This window comes from Chiloscyllium punctatum, chromosome 48, assembly GCF_047496795.1.
Source record: "Chiloscyllium punctatum isolate Juve2018m chromosome 48, sChiPun1.3, whole genome shotgun sequence".
Lineage (NCBI taxonomy): Eukaryota > Metazoa > Chordata > Chondrichthyes > Orectolobiformes > Hemiscylliidae > Chiloscyllium > Chiloscyllium punctatum.
Window position 1 is genome coordinate 58,694,356 of NC_092786.1, and position 17,965 is coordinate 58,712,320.

Here is a 17,965-nt window from a genome sequence, read left to right on the forward strand (position 1 = left end):
CAAGTCAGAAACAGGAAATCCTGCAGCAAGTAACTTACTGTCTGTTTCCCCAGAGCCTGTCCATCACATACAAGGCACTAGACAGGAGTGTGATGGAATACTCCCTATGTGTCTGGATGGGTGCAGCTGCAACAATGCTCAAGAGGTTCGATGCCATCCAGGACAAAGCAGCCCACTTGATTGGCACAACATCCACCATTGACTTATTGTGGGTACCATCTAGACGATGCATTGCAGAAATTCAGTAAGGTCCTCCAATAGCACCTTTCAAACTGTGACCTCCACAATCTAGAAGGAAGTGGGCTGCAGATAGAGTCATAGAGTCATCCATCCTGACGATGTTCCTAAACTGAACTCACTCCATTTGCCTGTACATAGGAACATCATCCTCCAACTGCTCACCATCCTGACTTGGAAATATTCCCTCACTGGGGTGGGTGCTACTCCAGGGAACTCCTTTGCTAACAGCACTGTGAGTGCACTCTGGACAGCAGTGGTTCAAGAGGATGGCCTCCCAGTATCTTCTCATGGCCATTTAGGGATGGGCAATAAGTACTGGCCTTTCCAGTGGGGCCCACAGAATAAACATAAAGAAAGAATCTACATTAAAGCGGATTCTGTCCGAAGGTCTTCCCTTGATACTGTCCCAGTCACATTCTTGAATTTCATTTCTCAATCCATTACCCTAAGTCCCCATCACCACAAACTCCAAACCCCCACATTCCCAATTCTCAGACTGCAAACACCCACTATCCAGCTCCCAAACTCCATACCCTGACATTCCCAGCTCCCAAACCCCATACCCTGACATTCCCAGCTCCCAAACCCCATACCCTGACATTCCCAGCTCCCAGATCCCACACCCTGACATTCCCAGTCCCCAATTCCCACACGGAGAAAGTGAGAACTGCAGATGCTGGAGATCAGAGCTTAAAAATGTGTTGCTAGAAAAGCGCAGCAGGTCAGGCAGCATCAAATGAGCAGGAGAATCGACATTTCAGGCATAAGCCCTTCTTCAGGAACCTGAAGCATTCCTGAAGAAGGGCTTATGCCCGAAATGTCGATTCTCCTTCTCCCTTGATGCTGCCTGACCTGCTGCACTTTTCCAGCAACGCAGTTTTAAGCCCAATTCCCACACCCTGGCATTCCCAACTCCCAGACCCCACACCTTGATATTACCAACTGCCAGACCAGATGCCCTGACATTCCCAGCTTCCACACCAGACACCCTGACATTCCCAGCTTCCAGACTCCACACCTTGACGTTCTTAGCTCCCAGATCCCAAACTCCTACTTCCTGGCTCCTAGACCCCACACCCTGACATTCCCAGACCCCAGATCCCACACCCTGACATTCCCAGCCCCTAATTCCCACACCCTGACATTCCCAGCTCCCAGATTCCACACCCTGACATTCCCAGCTCCAAGACTGCAAATCCCAGATAATCCCAGCTCCCACTTCCCAAAACCCTGATATTCCCACCTCCCAGACCAGCCCCCCCCCCACTATCCCATGCCCCAGTTCGCACATTCCCGCATCCCATACCCTTGAGCACAGACCCTATACCCACCTCCATATTCCCAGCTCCCATTCCCTACAAGCCCACTTCCCCAGCTCCCATTCCCTACAAGCCCACTTCCCCAGCTCCCATTTCCGACCAGCACATCCTCAGCTCAAGACATTTTTTTCCAGATTTTCAAATTCCGTGTTGTTGCAAAGAAATCCAGTGTTTATTTCTCTGGTACATTTCACACGTTGCAATAATTGGGGAATGTCCTATTTTTCACTCCCAGGATCATGCCCAGGGCCAGTTAGTTCCCTCCCCTCCAAAAATGCAAGGTACTGAGCCCTGACCCTGGAGATAGAAGGACAGACTCGGATAACAGCAACCTGCAGCATTCCTTGTAGCTCAACTGGTTTAATACAGGCCACACAATAGCACCGGGACTGTCCGTGTGTGTGTGTATGTGTGTGTACGTATACATGTCTGAGTGAGTGAGCGTGTATACCTGTCTGAGAGTGTGTGTGTACACATGTTCTCTGTGTATGTGTATAAGTGTGTGTGAGTATGTCTATGAATGCGTGTTTATACCTGTCTGTGAGTTCGATGGGAGTGAATGTGCATGGGTATGTATGGCTTAAAAGTCCCTCGGAGAGGAAGATGTTGCCCTGTTTTGCTGATTATTGTTCAGGACTGTTTCACAGGCAGTGGGACACTCCAGCAGTGACCGGAAGTCTCCCTACAGCCAATTTGCCAGAAATCCTCATGGCCTTTGTTTTTCACATTCAAATATTGCAGTTGGATTTATTTACAAACATGTACAAGTTGAGTCCAGTGGATTTTAAAAAAATCTTGAGTTGTATGAGAGTGACGAGTGAGACAGCGCAGTCGTTGAGTGGCAGATGGTGCAGGAGGCAGTTTGACTATTGCATTGATACTGCAGGACATTAATGGGTCAGATATTGACATAAATGTTGTAGGATGAAATAAGGAGATTATATAAAGAATGATAGACAGCAGAGAAAAGAACGGTTCATTCAGGAAGCCATTTGCACACTTAGTAACATGATGCAAGGGCATCAGTAATATCTAATCTGTGACAAAGGGACTTGCAGCTGGATTTATGGGTATCCGGGGATCGATCCACTTCCATGCAGTGCATATTTTGACATTAAGACATTCCCTCTGCGTAAATAAACCGCAGAAATTCGCCCACTTTTAAAAAAAACAACTGCCTTTGCTTTTGATTTACGTGTTTTCATGTCAGTAAAAAAGACTAGAAACAAAGCAATTGTGGATTCAAAGATAATTAAAGCGTTGAATGTCAGAAATAACTGGAGTGTGGGGTGGGGGGGGGGGGGACTTGCAGATCCCTCTCGATGCGAGGGGGGGAGACACTGAGTACAGAATGTCCTGGAGCAGAGTTTTCTCCACGTTGATAAAAATAACGCGGAGATCTCACCGCTTCACTCACTGCTGTCAGCCCAGCTACACTGTCCACGCAACGGGTTAAATAACTTTATTTAGTTTCACAAACCAATGCATCTGGCATGTTGCATAATTTATTGTTTTGCGACTCCGTGAAATTGACATCTCTGCAAGAAACGACTTTATTACAATGATCTGTTCCAATCTGAGAGGCAGAAATGTGTTTGTTTCTCTCTCGCCCTTTTGTGAAGGTTCCTGCTGTGACTGATTAACTGGTAAAAATAGAATCACACATCGTCTTAATAAACCCAACTACCGACTAATAATTTCAGCATCAACAGATTCCACCAAAATAGGAGAAATATAAGCCAGGTTTGGATCAACATAAAACAGAAGTAGGTTTTAATGGTGACCTCAATAATAATGTGATCACCGCGGGGACTTTACTCCTAGATTCGATTCCTGGTTTCCCAATGCACCAAAAATGTTGCATTTTCCATCGTTTTCCCTCCTGTTTACTTGGTGAGATCGGTCTGTCCTTGCCCTGGGATTTATTAAATACAAACCGTGTGATCAAGATGTTCGAATAGATCAAAGGAAGACCGCTCTTTGATTTACCATTTGAGGATTGGGCGCATTTTAAATTAAAATAACACAGGTCTGCAGCCGGGACAGATCTGGGCGAGCCTTTAGTGTACCCTGGCCGCTGGATATTGGTGACTGGACACTCCGTGCCCTGGCTCTCCTACCTGCTTTTCCAGGGATTCCTTGGCTGTCAGAGACGGTTTGGGGGATGGTGCCCGCTCGCATACGCACCCCTCCAGTAAGTACAGACCAGAAGCTTTGGTGGTACAGTCATTTTCGAAATAAAACAGCATATTGTGGAGCAAGGTGAACCACTTGTTGTGCCATTTGGTGTTGTCCGAGCTTCTCTTGCTCAGGTAACCCTTCCTGGTCCCATCTTTCTTGGCCAGAACCCCCAGGTAGGAAAGGTGCCCATCATTCAGCCGGATTCCTTTCTGCATCTTTGCCGCAGCAACACTCTCGATCCTCACATCTCCCTCTGTCTCCCGGTTCAGCTGCAACAGCAACTTACAGACACAAACTCGGATTCAATCCCCAGCCACTTCCAAAAATCAAGGGGTCTGTCGATCAAGCGCTGCGCTCCCCTCCTCGAAATCCAGTCTCTACATGGTTGTCTTCTCTTGCTCTTCAAGCATTTCGCTGCCCCCCCCCCCCTCCCTCACCCCCACCCTCCCCCGGCCCGGGGCCCTTCCTGCTCCAAGAATAAACGGAACAGAAGCCGCTTTCACTGAAGCGGCTCCAAACTCCAGCTTCAGCCCCTGTCCCCGGGGCTGGCTCGGAGCATCACGTGGCACAGTCTGCAAGTTAATTTCAGCACCATGGACAGAGGGAGAGAGAGGGGGAGAGGGGGAGAGGGAGGGGGGGAGAGGGGAGAGGGAGGGGGGAGAGGGGGAGGGAGGGGGAGAGGGGGGGGAGAGGGGGGGAGAGGGGGAGAGGGAGGGGGGAGAGGGGGAGAGGGGGAGGGGGAGAGGGAGGGGGGGAGAGGGGGGAGAGGGGGGGAGAGAGGGGGAGAGGGAGAGGGATAGGGGGAGGGAGGGGGAGAGGGAGGGGGAGAGGGAGAGGGGGAGGGAGGGGGAGAGGGAGAGGGGGAGAGGGAGGGATGGGGAGAGAGGGAGAGAGGAAGAGATGTGGGGAGAGAGGGATAGAGAGGGAGAGATGGGGGAGAAAGGGATAGAGAGGGAGAGATGGCAGGAGAGAGGGAGGGAGAGAGGGAGAGATGTGGGGAGAGAGGGATAGAGAGGGAGAGATGGGGGAGAAAGGGATAGAGAGGGAGAGATGGCAGGAGAGAGGGAGGGAGAGAGGGAGAGATGTGGATAGAGAGGGAGAGATGGGGGAGAGAGGGATAGAGAGGGAGAGATGGTGGGAGAGAGGGATAGAGAGGGAGGGAGAGGGAGAGAGGAGAGATAGAGGCAGGGAGAGGGGGAGAGGGGTAGGGATGGAGGCAGAGAGGGAGAGATAAAGGGGGTGAGGGATAGAGAGGTAGAGAGAGAGGATAGATAGAAGGGAAAAGGGAGGGGGAGAGGGATAGAGAGGGAAAGATGGAGGCAGAGAGAGAGGGAGGGTGAGAGGGGAGATAAAGGCAGAGGGGGTAAGAGAGGGATAGAGAGGGAGAGATAGAGCAGATGAGGGAAAAATAGAGGGAGAGAGGGATAGAGAGGGAGAGATGGAGGGAGAGGAGAAAGGAGAGATAGAGGGGAGAGAGAGAGAGGGGGATAGAGAGGTAGCGATTGAGACAGTGAGGGATAGAGACGGAGAGATAATAGCATAGGGAGAGGGATAGAGACAGAGAGCTAGAGATGGGGAGAAGGAGAGAGAGGGAGGTGGAGGGGAAGAGGGATAGAGAGGGACAAATAGAGGGAGTGAGGGGTAGAGAATGAGAGATAGATGCATAGGGAGAGGGAGCGGGAGAGATGGGATAGAGAGGGAGAGACACAGACATAGGGAGGGAGAGAGGGCGGGAGAGACAGAGGGAGAAAGAGAAGGAGAGACAAAGAGAGACATAGAGAGAGAGAGAGATGGAGGCAGAGAGAAAGTTAGAAAGGGAGAGAAGGATAGAGAGCAGATAGAGAGGTGGAGAGATAGAGAATTAGAGAGAGAGAGACAGGGAGGAGAATGCAGAGGGAGCGATAGGGGTAGAGAGGGAAAAGTATTTTCTGTCTTTCCCTCTCTATCTCTCTATCTCTCCCTTGAGAGGGAAAGACTAAAAATAAAGGAGAAATAGAGATAGAAAGGTGGGTAGAGAGGGAGAGATAGAGAGGGTGAGAGAGAGAAATGGAGAAAGGACTAAAGAGCAAGAGGTAGACAGAGAGAGAGACAGAGTGAGGAGAGATTAAAAAACATTTTGTGAGCATGATAGTCCATGGAGCCTATGTTACCATTTTAGATCATAGTTGAAACATTTACTTCAAAACTATCTCCTTACACAAACCATCACCCTTAATCTGATTAATTACTAAAATTCCATCAACTTCTGTTTTGAACTCAATGACTGAGTCTCTACAGCCCTCGGGTAAAGACTTCAGGTAAAGACTTGTCAAGATTTAAAAGAATAAATGTAGTAGGGGACTCTCCTGCCAGGGGCACAGGCAGGAGATTCTGCAGCAGTCAGTGTAAATCTAGGATAGCACGTAGCTTTCATAATAACATGGGGAAGGGAGAGGGAGATGCAGAAATATCACTTTGAGAGTGAATATAAGAGGTTAGGTCGAAGGTTAAAAAAACAGAACAAAAATAATGTAACCTCTGGTTTACTCCTGGTACTAACCTCTACTGAAGGAAGGAATAAAAGGACAGGGCAAATAAATTAACAGCTGCAGAGGCAGCACAATGTGTAGGGACTCAGATTCTTGGATCTTTGGGATCTCTTCTGGGGTCAAAAAGTCCTGTGCAAAAGGATAGGTTTCACCTGAACTGGAAAGGGACCAATATCCTGGTAGGGAGATTTGCTATTTCTATTCCTAGAGGATGTAAATTATTAGAGAGGAGTGGGGTGGGGGGATGGGGGGGGGGGATGGGGGGGGTCCTAAGTTTAATTGAAAATAGAAAGATATGGGAAGGATGGTTCGGAATCAGAAAATAACAAGTTCATTAGAAAAGACATACAAAAGCAAATCAGAGATTAAGGTAACTCTGAAGAATTAAACCATTTATTTAAATACAAGGGGTCTAACAGGTAAGGCTGGTGAACTCAGGGCATGTATCAGAACATGGGACTGGGACATCATAGCTTTTTCAGAAACTTGGCTGAAGGCAGGACAGAATTCTGGGTTTTAGATGCTAAAGGAAGGGTAGAACAGGAGGCAAGAGAGAAGGGGGGATTGGCATTTTTGATTAAGGAAAAAAATTCGTACTGTATTTAGAGAGGATATTTCTGAGACATCATCCAGTGAAAATAAATGGGTTGAAATTAGAAATAAGAAAGGGATAATGACTTTGATGACTTGGTGGTATAGGCTCCCCAACAGGCAGAGGGAAATCGCGGAGCAAATATATACAGCGATTTCAGAAAGATGTAAGAATAATAATGTTGTAAAAGTAGGGGATTTTAATTTCACAGTCATTGACTGGGACTGCCATAGCGTTAAATGTTTGGACGGTGAGGAACTTGTTAAATGTATTCAAGAAAATGTTTTTCATTGATATGCAAAAATTCCCAGTAGAGAAGGAGCAAAACTTGACCTTCTTTTGGGAAATGAAACAGGGCAAGTGACTCAAGTGTTAGTATGTGGACACTTGGGCACTAGTGATCAGAATTCTGCTGGTTTTAAAATAGTTATGGAAAAACTCATAATAAAAGTTCTACTTGTTGGTTGGAGTAAGGCAACTTTTAATGGTAGGAGACAAAAACTTTGAAAAGTTGATTGAAGGAGACTGTTCAAAGTTAAAGGGATGACTGACAAATGGGAGGCTTTCAAAAGTGAGATAACAAGAGTTCAGAGGCACTATGTTCCTGTTAGAGTGAAAGGGTAAGGCTGGGAAGAGTAGGGAACAAAGAATGAATAAAGATCTTAAGGTTCTGGTCAAGAATGAAAAAGAATCATATATTCGATATTGACAACTGGGATCTGATAAATCTCTTGAAGAGTCTGAAAAATGTAGGGACATTCTGAAGAGGAAAATCAGGAAGGCAAAGAGGGGATAAGAGATAGCGTTGGCAGATAACATTAAAGATAATCCAGAAAGATTCTACAAGTACATTAAGAGCAAAAGAACAACGAGAGAGAGGAAGGAAGGCCCCTTAAAGGTCAATGAGATTGTCTTTGAACCTCAGGAGATGGCAGAGATATTGAATAAATATTCTGTGTCACTTTTTACTGTTGAGGAAGGAAGAGAGGGAAATAAATATCGATATTTTGAAAACAGTTCATGTTACAGAGGGGGAGTGCTGGAGGCCTGAGAAAACATAAATGTGGATAAATCTCCAGAACTTGATCAAGTGTATCTGAGGACATTTCTGGAAGTTAAGGAGAAAATTGTGGGGCTCCTAGCAGAAATACTTGTATCATCTATAACCACAGTGGAGGTGCTGGAGGACTGGACAGTGTCTAATGTTGTGCCTTTATTTAAGAAAAGATGTAAGAAGAAGCCTGAGAATTGTGAGCCTGATGACGGTGGTGAGCAGGTTGTGGTGATTCTGAAATATAGGATTTACATGCATTTGCAGAAGCAAAGACTGATTTGGGATAATCAGCATGGTTTTGTTTGAGGGGAATTGTGTCTCACAAACTTGATTGAGTTTTTGGAGGAAGTAACCAAAAGATTGATGAGGGCAGAGCGGTAGATGTCGTTTACTTGGACTTCAGAAAAGCCTTTGACAAGGTTCCGCATGATAGACTATTGAATAAAGTTAGTCCACATGGGATTCAGGGTGAGCTTGTCAACTGGATCCAAAATTGGCTTTATGGTAGGAGACAGAGGGTGGTGGGTGCAGGGTTGTTTTTCAGACTGGAGGCCTGTGACCAGCGGTGTGTCACAGGAATCAATGCTGGGTTCACTTTTCTGTGCCATTTATATAACTGATTTGGATGAGAGTATAAGAGGTACGTTTAGTAAGTTTGTGGATGGCACCAAATTGACAGTAAAGAAGGTTATCTAAGACTACTATGAGATCTTGATCAATTGGGTCAAAGGGCTGAGAAGTGGCAGATTAATTTGGATAAATTCAAGGTATTGCATTTTGGTAAAACTAACAAGGGTAGGACTTATACAGTGAATAGTGGGGCCTTGGGTAGTGTTATCAAACAAAGAGACCTAGGGGTTCAGCCACATAATTCTTCAAAATTTGAGTCACATGTAGACAGGGTGGTTAAGAAGGCATTTAGCACGCTTGCCATCATTGCTCAGACCTTTGAATAAAGGAGTTGGGATGTCATGTTGAGGTTATACATGACCTTAGGGAGGCCTCCTCTGGAATACTGTGTGCAGACAGCCTGCTACAGGAAGGGTATTATTACATTGGAGAGGGTTCAGAAACGATTTACCAGGATATTGCTGGGAATGGAGGGTTTGAGTTATAAGGATTGGCTGGATAGACTGGGAGATTTTTCACTGAAGCTTAGGAGGTTGAGGGGTGACTTTATAGAGGTTTTTAAAACCATGAGGGGCATGGAAAAGGTGAATAGCAACGATCTATTCCTGAAGGTGGGGCTGTTCAAAACTAAGGGACATATTTTTAACATGAGAAGGAAAAGATTTAAAAAGGATGAGGGCAACTTTTTTTTTTTAAAAACACAGAGTGTGGTACAGTTCCAACATTTAAAAGACATTTGGACAGGTACGTGAATAGGAAAGGTTTGGAGAAATATGGGCCAAATGTCGGCAGGTGGGACTAGATTAGTTTGGGAACATGGTCAGCGTGGATGAGTTGGATTGAATGGTCTCTTTCCATGCTATGTTACTCTATGACTCAAGACATCAACCTCTGAGTCCCAATCTCAGGTCTAAATGGCTTGCTTACAATCCTGAAACAGTGTTCCCCACGTTCACACAGCTGAGAGGGAACATTACCATTACATCAACAATCCTGGAGGTTTTACCATTGACTCAAACCTCAACTGGACTAATCACGTCAATGTAGATGTTAGGGCAAGTCAGAGACTGGGAATTCAACACTGAATAATTCACTTTCTGAAACGCTCAAACTGTCTTTCTCCATGATGCAAGTCCAAAGTGTGAGGGGATAGTGCCCACTACAACCAAGCTCAGCACTATCCAGGACAAACCACTTGATCTGCACCTCATGAACTAGACTCAGCATCTGTATGCTGGTGTATTATCATACCTACTATTAACAGAGTGCACCATAGTATAAACCCTTAATCTTCAGGTTGGAGGACAAGTTAAAATTGTGAAATTGGGAGTGAGACATAAAGGTATTTCAGGATCTGGGATCACTTCACATATCGTCTGATAGGATTAGGCTCATTAATGTGATCTCCTGGATGGCTTGCTGGAAATTTGAAACAAAAACAGACATTCTTGGAGAACTCAGCAGATCTGATAGCATCTGTGGAGAGAAAAAAAAACAGAGTTAATGTTTCAGGTCCTGTGTCCCATTCTGAAGACCCTAGATGTTGGTACTGATTTCTCTCCCTGGATGCTGCCAAATCTGCTGAGTTTCTCCAGCAATGTCTGGAGATGAAAAATGTCTAGATTAAAAAACAGGAAATGCTGAGAACAATCAGCGGAGCTGGCAGCTTTTGTGGAAGAAGATAAAGAGTTACCATTTCATGTCTCACATGGCTCTGAAGCAGCGTTATATTCAGCTTCAAGCAGAAGGTCTGTTTCTCTCTCTGTAGATACTGCCTGACTTGCTGAGTTTCTCCTTTCCCATTTTCTCCCCTATAATCTACGTTTTTGAAATCTCTCACAGGCTATAGGGGCGGAAGGAAAGATTGGAAGGGAGGGCCGTAGTGCTTTTGTTCTGTCGTCCTAGGATGTGGGCCAGCTGTGAGAGTGGTTGGTCAGTTTCTGTCCATCTATGTTGTTTATTCACACAGTAATCACAGGATAGCAAGGCGTTTTGAGATTGAATTAGCTGCTTTGTTGGAAAATGTCAATTCTTTCTTGTCTTTCAATAGACTTTAAAGCAATAATAAAATTGCTGTTATTAGAAAAATGAGCTAATTGTTAATAATAAAGCATTACTAATTTCAAATATAATTATGAGAATCAAGGACATTTAAACAAAACAATCAAGCTTCACACTAGGTTACAGATAAGTATAAATGTATTCTCTCAGAGTTAGTTGCTGTGTGGGAAGGGACTTTAAAAATGAGGAGAATGAATAACCAGCTAGGATAGGTTTGAAAATGTGAAGGAAAACTAAATACAGATAATTAAATTATTTAAAAAAGGACAATTCCAGACATGGGGATAACATCCAGAGGTTTGCAATTTTAATTCCTTGGAAATCTTGCCCATTGGAATATTCGATTCAATGTGCAAAAAGTACTTTTTGTGCTCTAAATGTTTACAATGTTCTTAAACAGAACTAAACGAAACCAGAAAAGCTCACCATTCAATGGCGAGAGGATTAAAGGGAAGACAGAAACAAATATTATCTGAGGCAATGTTTGCACATTAGTTCCTACCATGGGACAACATGTAGTCACATTTCAAGGTAAATTAAATGTTCCACAACAGTGAGGCTTTCTGTACATTGCATATTTGTGCAATGATTGGGTGCAGCCTGCACACGAGGCTGCGATCCTCCGCACTGGCACTGCTGCTCACCCCTTCAATATAGTCCCTGTCTCACTGCGAGGTACAACATTGCACTTGAGTGTTGGAGTCCAGAAAATATTAAATAAAATATTACCACTGAACAGCTGGAGAATCATCCTGAATGGATCACATATTAAACAATATTCCAACTGCTCTGTTCTTTCAGAGGGAATGAATTGCCAATGGGCGGTAAACGACTGGAAACACAAACATTGAAAGCATAACCTCAAATCAGAGAGAGATTTGCAACCACTGAAACATCCTTGGGAATGTCACTCCTCTCTCCTCAGGTCACACCTATTTCAGGTTGAAAGCAGGAATTTTGAGATATTGGCAAATCACTCAAATATACATCTAATCAATAAGTTCATGAAAGCAGATTCAAGACAGTAGAGTTTACACCAACAGTCTCACAAAAAATCTCATCAAGAGGAATACATACAATTCACAGAAGCTAGAGGAGTTAATGGTTGAACTTTCAGTTCTGGTTGATAGGTTCAATCACTCGAGTCTGATTGCAGAGCCCAATTATTCTTTACAATAATTGTTATACTTTCCTTTCCCAGTTGGGTATGGAGATTCTGTTAATAGGGACCTTTCTGTCCTGTCAAAACCTGCAATGCCCAATGATATAGGGAGTTTTTTATTTAAACTATATCGAGTTAAAAGCTACCTTGAAGTTTTTCATCATTCTTAATTTTCCTTAAACTTTCATTTTGGTGGGTGTGACAACTGTCTTTTGATCATTTTCACAGAAACAGCAGTTGCTTCTTTTTGGAATCACAAATTCCATGACCATTAAGATCAGAGACTCTTTAATCACGGACTCCTTGAGAGTTGTTGTTTGGTGAATTCGGAAAGTGGTTAATCTGGAATTGCAGATGGACACAGTAGGTGCTTGAAGGAACGAACCCCTTTTGCATTTGAAATGAAGGCAGACCCAGTCATCATCCATCAATATCAGCTTGGGTCAGCTCCTTACAACCTTCAAGTATGCTTGACATCTTTAAACTTTACAGACCACTTCAGTCAGTGGAATTGACATTCTTTCAAACATATTGAAGCTCTAGTTATTTCTCTCCTATTCCCTGTCGTTCAGTTTTACCTTTCCCTGAACCATCTTGTCTCCAGTTTGTAAAAATAATTTTCAGGGTTTCCTGTTTAAGTCACCATGTTATCAATTACATATGTTTGGGGCTTTTCATAATTATTATCCAATTTCTTATAAAACCATTGAAATGTAATGTTTGATAGAACTTCTACCTTGCGTCTCAGCAAGCACAGAATCACTGAATTGTGACGCTGTTTTAAGGCCCTTGGGGCAAGTTAGAAAAAACTGAGTTGTTTTCTCTGGAGTGGCAGAGGCTGAGGGGAGACTGAATAGAAATCTATAAGATTATGAAATGCACAGATAGACTTGACAGTCAGAATCTTTTTCCCAGAGCTGAAATGCCTAATTCTAGGGGGCATGCATTTAAGGTGAGAGGGAAAAGTTCAAAGGAGATGCGAGGGACACGTTTTGTTTTTACACAGAGAGCGGTAGGGGTCTGGAATGTGCTACCAGGGGTGCTGCTGGAGGCAGATAGGATAGGAACATTTAAAGGGCTTTCAGATAAACACACAAATATGCAAAGAATGGAGAGATATGGACCAAGGACAGGCACAAGGGAATGGTTTAATTTGGCGTCATGTTTGGCACAACATCATGGATTAGCCGTGGGAAATGCAGGGTTTCAGGGGTAGGCTAGTGATGTGAGTCCCAGTGGGATGCTGTTGGGTGGGTCAGTGTGACTCATTGGGCTGAATGGCCTGCTTCCACACTCTATGGATTGTGATTCTAGTTGCCCTTGAGAAAGTGGTGGTATCCAAAATTATCTTTTCTTTAAATGTAGCCCTTTTCTTTCACTGCAGTTTCTCCTGCCAACCTTTGGCTCCACGCTATCCAGATTGAGTCCCATTCTTTCCCCATTGAAGTCAACTCTCTGCCTGTTATTGTCCATTGTTCTTTTCCACCGTCATCCTAAACCTTACGATGATCAATGTCTCTTAAATGTTCCTCCACAGACATGTGATCTTCCTTGGCCCAGCTCACTCCCAACAAACAGATGCAGCAGTAACTCCTCTCTCATTGGATAGGATCCACACTGTGTTCAGGAGAATTTCCTGCAGCAATCGAAGAACACTTTCCCCTTACTGTTCCTTACACCACCATGATCCCAGTCAACATTCTGATAACTAATAACCCCCAGTATAATTACTCAATGGTGTTTGCTGCTCACTGTAATTTCCTTGGAGATTTTTTCCTCACCATCCATCTCACTAGTTAATGGTTTATAGTGAAACAACATATTTGCACCTCTTTTGTTCCTTAGTTTTAGCCAAGTCAACTCTACCCACAAATCCTCTGGAACATCTCTTTTTCCCATACTGCAATAAGCTCCTTAACCAACATCACTATCCCATCACCATTTTCCTTTCCTGAAAAACTTGAATCCAGGAGTCTTTAATTCTTGTTCTTTGAGCCAAGCCATAACAGCGTCATTCCAAAAGGTAATGTGCATGTGTTAATCCACCAAACTTAGTCACTACACTCCTTGCATTCACATTTATGCACCATAACCTGTGAATGGTTTAATTTCTTGGTTATTCCAGCTCTACCTGTTCGCTGACCATTCCTGATTCTAGTGTTGTCTTTCTTTCTACTCCTGGCAATTTAATTTAAACTCTCCTCATTAGCACGAGTGTTTGTTAATTAGCAGGAAGATGTGACACAGCTTTGAACAAGGTTGGACTGCTATTTTCAGAACCATTTTCTGACCATGGTCTTCTTAGCCAGATGTAATGTCATCAAAAGTCTGCTATTTCCCATTGCAGAGTTATGCTTCCTGTTAATCTATGAAAAAGCTGCCAAGAGTGTTTAGAATGTTAGTTTACTGGGAAAAGCCTTTGCTCCTGCATAACATGATGATGTAAATTGGTCAATTTTAAACTTGCTGAAGTTTTATCACAGGGACGTGGAAACATCTGCAATCTATGTTCACTTTTCACTTTATTCTTTTCTCTCTGCTTGTAATTTAGATGAAATGGTAGATCTTCTTTAATCTTCATGGAGTGATTTAACAGTCAGCTGATTCATGAACCCATTTCCCCCCCCCCCACCCAACCTCAAACAATCCCACTGGACAGATTCCAAACCGTGTCCCTCCTTAATCAATATAAATACCCACGGAAAGGCCAAATACATGGTACACGATGAAAAATTGTTTCATGTGATGCAGAAAGACAATGTCAAAACCTGCTTCATTATTAATGAAATTCATTCTTGTCTCTGCACCTCGTACCTAACAGGAAAATGTTAAACCTCTCTGAACTCACTTTAATTTAAACAAAGTCTCTCAAGACCAGTTTGTTTCCATTCTCTTCTCTGCGCAAAAATATTCAAAATGTTTTGAAATGTGGGACAGAGTTTCTGGGAAGTGGGAGTTTCCCTGAAATTGTTAAATCAGCATTCACTATTAAACTTCCAGAAAGTTCCAAGGAACTAAATGGTGCCAGGAGTTGGTGAGTTCTTGAAAATGTTGTGCACCATGAGACCAAAACAAACACATTCTTCAGGTGTAATTTATAATCATAATGTGAATCTTAAATTAGAAAAATAAACACTTAAAACCTAATTTCAAGTGAGACCAGGTATTACAGGCAATATGGAGCCCTCAGGATTACATTCAATACAAATGCAGATATAGTTTGAGTAATAATTATAATCAGCTTTTATTAAGCATGATACCTTATGCAGCAATGTGTAGCTATTACAATTTATGGCATATTAAAGTTTCCTTTCAATGTCACACAATTCAAGATCTAACACTAACTGATGAGCCCAGTCTCTTCACTGAGGTGGAGCAGGGTAATTAATATTGTTGCTGTTTGATATCGAGATGGATTAAAGGCTGGATTCTGCTGATTGACTTTCTGCCGGATGGAAAACTAAGGAGGAGCATTTTAACTTTGGCCTATCAAGCAGAAAACAAGCATGTGACTGGGTCAAACACCACAGCAACTTACTCAGTGACTTCCTTTTGCTGTAACCTGACCTCAGTCTTTTGTGTAGGACATCTGAGAGGTGTAGAAACCTTACTTTAAAGTACAAATCTATAAAGATACAAATTTAGCTAAGGGACAGGATATGGTGAAAAGTTGTTTATCAGGCAGGAGCGAGTGGTTTCCTTAAGATTTAGTATTAGGTTCAGTGCTCTGTTGAATAAATCCCAATGACCTGTCCTTGGATTTCTCAGTTTGCAGGATGAAACTCCAAATTATGTGACAACAGAATAATTAGAAAAAACCAACAGGATTTCACAAAGTCACCCTGGAGTTCTGAAAGGGAAAGCACTTTGGACAAATCTACTGGGGAATGTTGTGGATGTAGCTCATAAAGGAGTTGAGAGAGATGGATGTGATGTACTTGGATTGTCTGACAGCTTTTGAGAAAGTTGCACATAGCAGGTTACTGTGAAAAATCAAAGCACATGGGGGATCAAAAGGAATATACTAGAATTGGATGGAGAATAGGTCAGCAGACAGGAAACAGGAGGAAGAACAAGTCGGTTATTTTCAGAGTGGAAGGCAATGATAAGTGAGGTACTGCAGGGATCAGTGATGGGCATCTAGCTATTCATAATATATGTTAATGAGTTAGATGAGAAAATCAAATTCAATATTTCCAAGTCTGTTGACAACACAAAACTAGGTGGGATTGTGAGCAGTGAAATTATCCTTTCTGCTGGGAAAAACGGAATGGACAGTATTATATAAATGGTGAAATATTGATGTACAAAGGAATCTGAGTGTCTTTGTACACTGATCATTGCTGGGAGCAGGTGCAACAAGCAGCTAGACAAGCAAATTGTAAATTGGCCTTCATTGCAACAGGATTTGAGGGAGTGTTGCTGCAGCTGTACAGGATTTTGGAGACACCACACCTGGAACATGGTGTACAGAATTGATCTCCTTACCCAAGAAAAGGTAATCTTGCTATAGTGGGAGCGAAGTGTAGATTCGACAGAATGATTTATAGAATCATAAAATCATGGAATCCCTATGGTGGCCCATTGCCCACATTCTGGGGTGGAAGCTTTGTCTCCTGAGAAGAGATTGAATTGACTGGGGCTTGGATTCAATGGAGATTCAAAGAATGAGAGGGGGTCTCAGTGAAACAGATGAAATTCAGACAGGGCTGAACAGACTGACTACAGGAATGAGGTTTCCCTTGATGGGGGTTCAGAACGAGGAGTCATAACCTCAGGATATGGGGACTGAGATGTGGAGAAGCTTCTTCACACAAGGGTTGGTGAAGCTGCAGAACTCCCTATGAGAGGAGCCTGTGGAAGAAACAGAGATTTCTATAGAATAGACAGTATGGAGAGAGTGGGAATATAGTGCTGAGATAGAAGATCATTCATGGTCATAGTGAATGTCAAAGTGGAACCGATGGGCTGAATGGCCTATCCATGCTCCTTTCACTCAGTTTCTGAAAGGTCATAAACAGTGGGGAAGCAAATCACAAGGTTAAGAATAACATGGACACTGTGGTGAAATGGACAGACATGGAACAGATAGACTTTAACAACTGAAAAGAGAAGTTGGGGGGGTAGAGGGTGGGGAGGAGGGATGGAGATGGGGTTTGGAATAGGATTCAGAGCTTTCTGACTGTGCCCATCATAGCCAAGAGAGGGTTAAACTCCTCAGTCACTGCTTCCCCAGTTGACAGACTGTGCTGTTGCAGCCCACGTGCAGAAATATCAATGTCTACAATCTGTAAACCGAGCGGCAGCTTCTGATTCAGTGTCTATTCAGCTGGACACATTGACAGTAACAATTCAAACTCGGGAATCACAACTAAAATGTTTCAAACTTATTTTTTACAAAATTACATTGGCAAAATTATCCAAAAGCAAACTTTAAATTATTTTGAAATATTAAAGGAATAAACAAGTCAGACAGAAGAAACTGTACAGATCATTTCCAACTGTGAATAGGAACAAGAGATCTCAAGAAAACAAAATCTGGGAGGAGAGATAAAGTGAAGTTGCTCTCAGTCATACGGAGACAGGTACATTCGAAACAGATCACCTGTATGTTGTTTCATATCCGTCTACAGCACTGACCCTCTGACAGTGCAGCACTCCCTCAATACTGACCCTCCGACAGTGCAGCACTCCCTCAGTACTGACCCTCTGACAGTGCAGCACTCCCTCAGTACTGACCCTCTGACAGTGCAGCACTCCCTCAGTACTGACCCTCCGACAGTGCAGCACTCCCTCAATACTGACCCTCCAACAGTGCAGCACTCCCTCAGTACTGACCCTCTGACAGTGCAGCACTCCCTCAGTACTGACCCTCTGACAGTGCAGCACTCCCTCAATACTGACCCTCTAACAGTGCAGCACTCCCTCAGTACTGACCCTCTGACAGTGCGGCACTCCCTCAATACTGACCCTCCAACAGTGCAGCACTCCCTCAGTACTGACCCTCTGACAGTGCAGCACTCCCTCAGTTCTGACCCTCCGACAGTGCAGCACTCCCTTAGCACTGACCCTCCGACAGTGCAGCACTCCCTCAGTACTGACCCTCTGACAGTGCAGCACTCCCTCAGTTCTGACCCTCCGACAGTGCAGCACTCCCTCAGTACTGACCCTCTGACAGTGCAGCACTCCCTCAGTTCT

At 43.8% G+C, this 17,965-nt stretch overlaps 1 protein-coding gene across 1 annotated transcript in view; it reads right to left on the reverse strand.

Moving 5' to 3' along the window:
• Positions 1-4,148, reverse strand: part of rasgrf1 (Ras protein specific guanine nucleotide releasing factor 1) — a 96,530-nt gene extending 92,382 nt beyond the window's left edge. The window contains exon 1 of the mRNA XM_072565358.1: positions 3,680-4,148. Coding sequence (XP_072421459.1) covers positions 3,680-3,955 — 276 coding nt within the window. The 5' untranslated portion in view covers positions 3,956-4,148. The remainder of the gene's footprint in view (positions 1-3,679) is intronic.
• Between the last annotated feature and the right edge of the window lie 13,817 nt (positions 4,149-17,965).